This window comes from Myotis nattereri (genome assembly GCF_964212035.1).
Source record: "Myotis nattereri genome assembly, chromosome: X".
Lineage (NCBI taxonomy): Eukaryota > Metazoa > Chordata > Mammalia > Chiroptera > Vespertilionidae > Myotis > Myotis nattereri.
Genome location: NC_138078.1, coordinates 52,622,574 through 52,629,776, shown reverse-complemented (window position 1 = coordinate 52,629,776; position 7,203 = coordinate 52,622,574). Strand labels below are relative to the sequence as shown.

Here is a 7,203-nt window from a genome sequence, read left to right as displayed (position 1 = left end):
TATGGAGCAATCAACCTGAATAACCAACTGAAGACTAGCTGAATAGAAGTCTTATAACCAAGGACTTACAGAAATTACATTGAGACTAGTAGGAAGTACAGAGACACAAAAAGGGCTGGCCTGTTCCCATGGGTGGCAGCTGAGATTCTGGAGGAATATCTTAGCTCCAAAGGTTCCCCCTGAGAAGCGCAGGGTCTCAAACCCAACCGGGGCTCCCCAGTCCAGAGTACCAGAGCTGAGAAGAGGCACCCACATAACATCTGGCTGTGAAAATCAGTGGAGTTTCTGTATGCCAGAGAGAGAGATGAGTCTGCTAGAGACACAAGCACCCTCTCTTTTTTTTTTTTTTAAATAACATCTGTTTTGAAGGTCCGCCTAGCCTGCCCTCGCTGATCATGCTGTCTCGGGTGGTGTTTTCTGCAGCCGCTGCAGCGGCCCCCTCCCTGAAAAACGCCGCCCTCCTCGGTTCCGGGGTAGTGCAAGCAACAAGGATCTTTTACACTGGGCAGCCAAGTCTTGCCCCTGTACCACCTCTTCCTGAATATGGAGGAAAAGTTCGTCTTGGACTGATCCCTGAGGAATTCTTCCAGTTTCTTTATCCTAAAACTGGTGTAACCGGACCTTATGTGCTCAGAACTGGGCTTATCTTATATTTTCTATCCAAAGAAATATATGTGGTTACTCCAGACACCATCTCTGCTCTATCAACAATAGGGTTGCTAGTCTATGTCATTAAAAAATATGGTGCCTCTATTGGGGAATTTGCTGATAAACTCAATGAGCAACAAATTGCCCAACTAGAAGAAGTGAAACAGGCTACCATCAAAGGCATCCAGGATGCAATTGATCTGGAGAAGTCCCAGCAGGCACTGGTTCAAAAGCGCCATTACCTTTTTGGTGTCCAGAGGAATAACATTGCTATGGCTTTGGAGGTTACTTACCGGGAATGGTTGCATAGGGTATACAAGGAGGTCAAGAATTGCCTGGACTATCATATCTCTGTGCAGAATATGATGTGTTGGAAGGAACAAAAGCACATGGTGCAGTGGGTGGAGAACCATGTGGTACAGAGCATCTCTGCACAGCAAGAAAAGGAGACAATTGCCAAGTGCGTTTCAGATCTAAAGCTGCTTGCAAAGAAGGCTCAAGCACAGCCAGTTATGTAATGCATCTATCCCGACTGAGACAGCTAGAAACACTTGAGTGATGGACTGGAAACTAGGCTGTGACAAAAGCTTTCTGTATCGCCATCTGCTGGAGTTACAGTTTACCCCATTTAAAAAAAAAAAAATGAAAAGCGGAAAAAAAAGCGCGTGAGTTTCATCTAGTGAGAGAATTAAAACAATCTATTGGCCAGTGAGATGTTTATTGTCCTTCTTGCTCTGCATTTTGCGTTGTTCTATGATCACTTTTGAATAAGCAGTTTCCTTTTAATACAATTTGGTACCTGACTAAAGACTACCAAGTTATAATTTAAATTTGTAATTAATGCTATCATCTTACAATAAAGTGACAGTTGAAACAACAACAAAAAATAACATGTTTTGATTTGCATAGTAGCTGTACCAATTTATTTTCCCACCAACAGTGGGAAAGCATTCCCTTTTCTCCACATCCCCACCAACACGTATTATTTTTTGTCTTTTTTATAATAGCCATTCTAACAGGTGTGAGGTGATATCACATTATGGTTTTGATTTGCATTTCCCTGATGATTAGTGATGTTGAGCATGTTTTATGTACTTGTTGGCCATCTGTATATCTGTATTAGAAAAACAACTATTCAGATCCTTTGCCATTTTTAAATTGCATTTTTTTGTGTTGCTATTGAAGTGTGTGAATTGTTTATAAATTTTCTTTCTTTGGGTGATTTTTTTTTTTACTTTGCATTTCATATATTATCCAGTTTCACATTCTCAGGATCCACAATTGCAATAGCCACCTAGTCTCCCAAGTTTGAAAATGGCAAGAGAGCCACAGTTGTGGCCAAAGGCAAAGCACTGATATGCTCACAAAACAAAAAATGGCACAACTTTTCCTTCATTTTTCTCAAACTTATGCCTGACACAAAAGCTCATGACTGGAGAATGGGAATTCTTTTCTTCTTCATGCCTCAAACTAAATATTAAACTTCTCTGACAGGGAGAACAAAGTCTCTTTAATAATTAATCGCATACACATGAGTATTTTGTTGCACAGGCTACAAAACCACTTTAACCTTTTGGTTGTTTTTGAAGTTTGGAAAGACTGAGGAGCAATGGCAGGGGCGGGGTGCTCTGTGGAGAGGTAAGCAAAATGAGCAGAGAAAGGATGTTCTTAGATGTTGTCCCATCTAAGAGGAGGAAGTGGAGAACTCTGATTTGAAATAAAAAAGAAAATACTCTAACTTTGTTGTGTGGTTGTTGCTGTTCAACCTGGAGGTGTGTGGAGTGAGGGTGGGGGGAGCACAGGGTATAACTGACTTCAGGGATGAGCCTCACTGAAGCAGGATAGGTGTAGGGGTGCAGTGAGACACAAGCACCCTCTCTTAAAGGGCCAACACACAAAATCTCCTTTGCAGCCACTCACCCTGGTGGAGGGAGAGTGGAGCGGGCTAGAGTCATGCGAGTGTATGGCTTTGGAGAGAGAGCTGAGAGGACAATTGCCAGGATGCCTTGGGCTGACTCACACTACTGCACCGCAGACACCATATTTCTTGGATGGAGCATGCCCCTGCATACAGCATCAGCCTGGGAAAATGCAGTAACCCTACCCTCTGGTCTCCCTGTTGACCCATCCTATGGAGCTTGTGACCTGCTGAGGAGTAAGCTGCCTGGGCCAGGGTGTACCGATCTGGGCAGATTAGGGGGTATCAGTTACTGAGTTGTATGGTTTTGAAGTGGGGGCCATGCCTCCGCACTTTCCCATGAACCTAACTGGTGTCTTCCCCTCACCAGAGATCAACTAGCCCCACTCTCCAGGCTCCTGAGGTCCTACCCTTAGTCTTGGTGGCTCCACCCTGCTGAGATCTGGGCAGAATCTAGGACAAACTGAATTGTGTGGCACTGGGGTGAGGGCCATCCCCCCAAGTTCCCCAAGGCTGAAGGGCCCCACCCTGCTGAGATGGGGCTCCTGGCAGTATCTGGGACAGACCTAGTTGTGTGGCTCTAGGACGGGGAATTTTTCCCTCGCAAGCCCAAACAGTGCAGAGCTTTCCCTGCACAAGGCCAAATATTGGTGTGTTTGGGCCTGATAAACTCTGCTGGCCTCACCCTAACAACTCCCCGAGACTCCTCCCCACCACAAAGGTGTGCAAGCACCAAGAGAGTGGCAGCTAGACTTTGAATACCCTGGGAACATTGCTGAGTGGCCTTAAACTCAGCACTGGCACCAAGTTTGAACCTGTATAGATCTGGTGAACAGCACTCACTCCTAATTGAGGATTCACTGAGAACCTACCTCATGCAACTCGAGTATAGCCAGAGGCTCTTTTAGTGACTGAGTCTAACAAGAAGCCAGCAGGCAGAAGCAGGCAGAGGCGAACCTCAGACTTCCTAGGGAATTTTGCTGACCTATCCTCAGGCCTGGTGCTGGTAAGTCAACCTTGGTGTGCAGCTTGATGCTTCCTATGCACAACCAGATCCAGCAGAGGCAGCCACAAATTATGGATAACTGTAGTTCTAAACAGGTTATCCAGGGGCAGTCATAGGCAGCGTCTGACATTGTCCTGCACCCGAGTCCCTCCCAAGCAGTTCAAGAACCAACCCACCCAGTGACCAGCTTCAAGCAACACCAGAGCAGGATCCAATTACCTTCCCAAGTAGCATATCTAAAGGGAGATCTCAGCAGGTACCAGACTCTGCTGAGGTGAATTCCACTCTGTGTAATTAGCACCTGCACAGAAGCTAGTACACTGTGGTGAGGGTTGACCCTCACAGTTAGACAGTTGAGGGTCGACCATACACACAAACAGGCCAACAGTAATCAAGATTTAATTAAAACAGGAGGGCCCACATAATCCACACAAGGGCCATTCCAGGAGTACCCAGTGCAGGTGATCAAGGAAACTGTGCCACTGGGTCCCACAGGACACCTACTACAGTAGGCCACCCTACCAAGACTGAGCAGATCTACCTAATACATAGAAACAAATACAAAGAGACAGCCCAAATGGGGAGACAAAGAAACATGCCCCAAATGAAAGAACCCATAACTAGAGCTAAATGAAATGGAGGAAAGCAATTAACCAGATGTAGAGCTCAAAACAATGGTTATAAGAATGCTCAAGGAACTTTGGGGAAGAATGGATGAACTCAGAAGTTGAACAAAGAGATAGTAAGCTTAAAAAAACTCATAGAAGGCATAAAAAAAGAACAAGTCAGAAATGAAGAATACAATATGTGAAATGAAGAATACACCAGAAGGGATCTCTTCCATTGCCCCCACCCTCCCCTGCCTTCCCTTTGAGGTTTGGCGGTCTGGTCGATGCTTCTCTGTCTCTGGATCTGTTTTTGTTCATCAGTTTATGTTGTTCGTTATGTTCTGCGAATGAGTGGGATTATGTGAAATTTGTCTTTCTCTGACTGGCTTGTTTCGCTTGGCATGGTGCTCTCCAGTTCCATCCATGCTGTTGCAAATGGTGATTGCCTGCTTCAGGATGAAGCTGAAGATCTCTTTCCCATTCACTGGCTGCTAGAAACTCATTGAAGTGAATGATGAACACAAACCTCATACCTTTTATGAGAAGTGTATGGCCACAGAAGTTGCTGCTGATGCTCTGGGTGAAGAATGGAAGGGTTGTGTGTTTCCAATAAGTAGTGAGAACGACAAACAAGGGTTCCCCGTGGATCCCAATGTCTTGACCTATGGCCATGTCACTCGCTGCTGAGTAAGGGGCATTCCTGTTATAGACCAAAAAGCACTGGAGAGAAAAAGTACAAATCTCTTCAGGGTTGCATTGCGGATGCCAATCTAAGTGTTCTCAAGTTGGTCATTGTAAAATTAGTAGGAAAATATATTCCTGGCCTCACTGATATTACTGTGCCTTGTGGTCTGGGGCCCAAAAGTTCTAGCAGAATCCGCAAACTTTCCCATCCCTCTAGAGAAGATGTTGCCTGTCAAGATGTTGCCTGTCAGTATGTTTAGAAAGCCCTTAAACAAAGAGGGTAATAAATCTAGAACCAAAGCAAAAAAAACCAAAAAACAAAAAAACACTAGAAGGCCCTAGCTGGTTACAGTGGATAGAGCATCAGCCTGCGGACTAAAGGGCCCTAGGTTTTAGTTCCAGTCAAGAGCACATGCCTGTGTTGTGGGCTCAGTCCCCAGTGAGGGGTGTGCAGGAGGCAGCCGATCGGTGATTCTCTCTCATCATTTATGTTTCTCTCTCTCTCTCCTTCTCTCTTCCTCTCTTAAATCAATAAAAATTTTAAAAAAAGAAAACACCAGAAGGAAAAAATAGTAGACTGGATGAAACAGAGGTTTAATTCAGCAATTTGGAAGACAAGGTATAAGAAAACACCCAATTACAGCAGAAAAAAAAAGAATTGAGGATACTTTAAAGGACCCCGGGACAACATAAAGTGTAATAATAACTGCATCACAAGGGTACCAGAAGTAGAATAGAGAGAACAAGGGATTGAGAATTTATTTGAACAAATAATGGCTGAAAACTTCCCTAACCTGTTGAAGGAAAAAGATACACAAGTCCAGGAAGCACAGAGAGTCCCAAACAAGATGACCCCAACAAGGCCCAAAGACACGTCATAATTAAAATGGCAAAGGTTGAAGACAACGAGAGAAGTTTAAAAGCAGTTAAAAGAAAGACAGGTGTGATGAAAAGCAAGACCTACAACCAAGACTACTTTATCCAGCAAGGCTATTCTTTTTTTTTTTTTTTTAGTATTTATTGTTGAGAGTATTAAAGATGTTCCCCTTTTCCCCCTCCATCTGGTTCCTGCACCACCCCAGGCCTTCACCACCTTATTGTCTGTGCCCATAGGTAATACATATATGCATATAAGTTCTTTGGTTAATCTTTTCCTGCCCCCATCCTCCCCCTTCCCTCTAAGATTCAACAGTCTATTCCATGTTTCCATGCCTCTGGTTCTGTTTTATTCATCAGTTTATTTTATTCATTAGGTTCCTTGTTTATTTTGATTTTTAGATTCAGTTGTGAATGTATTTATTGCCATTTTATTGTTCATATTCTTCTTCTTCTTTTTCTTCTTCCTCCTCCTCCTCTTCCTAAAGAATACTCTTTAGCCCTGACTGGTTTGGCTCACTGGATAGAGCGTCAGCCTGCAGACTCAGGGTCCCAGGTTCGATTCTGGTCAAGGGCATGTACCTTGGTTGTGGGCACATACCCAGTAGGGAGTGTGCAGGAGGCAGCTGATAGATGTTTCTCACTCATTGATGTTTCTAACTCTCTATCCCTCTCCCTTCCTCTCTGCAAAAAATCAATAAAATATATATTTTTTAAAAGAATACCCTTCAATATTTCATTGTAATACTGGCTTGGTGGTGATGAACTCCTTTAACTTTTCTTGTCTGGGAGCTCTTTATCTGACCTTCAATTCTAAATGATAGCTTTGCTGGGTAGAGTAATCTTGGTTGTATGTCCTTGCTATTCATCACTTTGAATATTTCTTGCCACTCCCTTCTGGCCTGCAAAGTTTCTATTGAGAAATCAACTGACAGTTGTATGGGCACTCCCTTGTAGGTAACTGTTTTTCTCTTGCTGCTTTTAGGATTCTCTCTTTGTCTTTAATCTTTAGCATTTTAATTATGATGTGTCTTGGTGTGGGCCTCTTTGGGTTCCTCTTGCTTGAGACTCTCTGTGCTTCCTAGACTTGTAAGTCTATTTCTTTCACCAGGTTGGTACACTGGAAGTTGTCCCAGAGGCTCCTTACCGTATCTTCATATTTTTGGATTCTTTTTTCTTTTTGCTCTTCTGATTGGGTGTTATTTATTTATTTATTGGGTGATTTTTTGCTTCCTCACATTCCAAATCACTGATTTGGTTCTTGGAATCCTCTACTATACTGTTGAATCCCTGCAAATTATTCTTTATTTCAGTTAGTGTATGCTTAATTTCTGACTGGTTCTTTTTCATGTCTTTAAAATTCTTGCCAAGATCCTGGAAATTCTCACTAAGTCTCTTGAAGCTCTCATTAAGGTCCTTGAACATCATTATAATCATTGTTTTGAACTCTGTATCTAGTGGTT

General features: G+C 43.3%; 1 protein-coding gene and 1 pseudogene across 2 annotated transcripts; both read left to right on the top strand.

The window, feature by feature from the left end:
• The first annotated feature begins 355 nt into the window (after positions 1–355).
• On the top strand, positions 356–3,003 carry LOC308511315 (ATP synthase F(0) complex subunit B1, mitochondrial-like). The gene has a single exon (XM_081081348.1). It carries the CDS (start codon positions 396–398, stop codon positions 1,164–1,166), a length of 771 nt encoding a protein of 256 aa, XP_080937474.1. The 5' UTR covers positions 356–395; the 3' UTR covers positions 1,167–3,003.
• Positions 3,004–4,636: 1,633 nt separating this feature from the next.
• On the top strand, positions 4,637–5,206 carry LOC308511696 (small ribosomal subunit protein eS6-like; annotated as a pseudogene). Its single transcript has one exon. The product of its transcript is annotated as a small ribosomal subunit protein eS6-like (transcript).
• The last annotated feature ends 1,997 nt before the right edge of the window (positions 5,207–7,203 follow it).

What these genes read in the sequence shown, in the direction of transcription:
- LOC308511315 (XM_081081348.1), top strand. Translation starts at nt 396, where the DNA reads ATGCTGTCTCGGGTGGTGTTTTCTGCAGCCGCTGCAGCGGCCCCCTCC.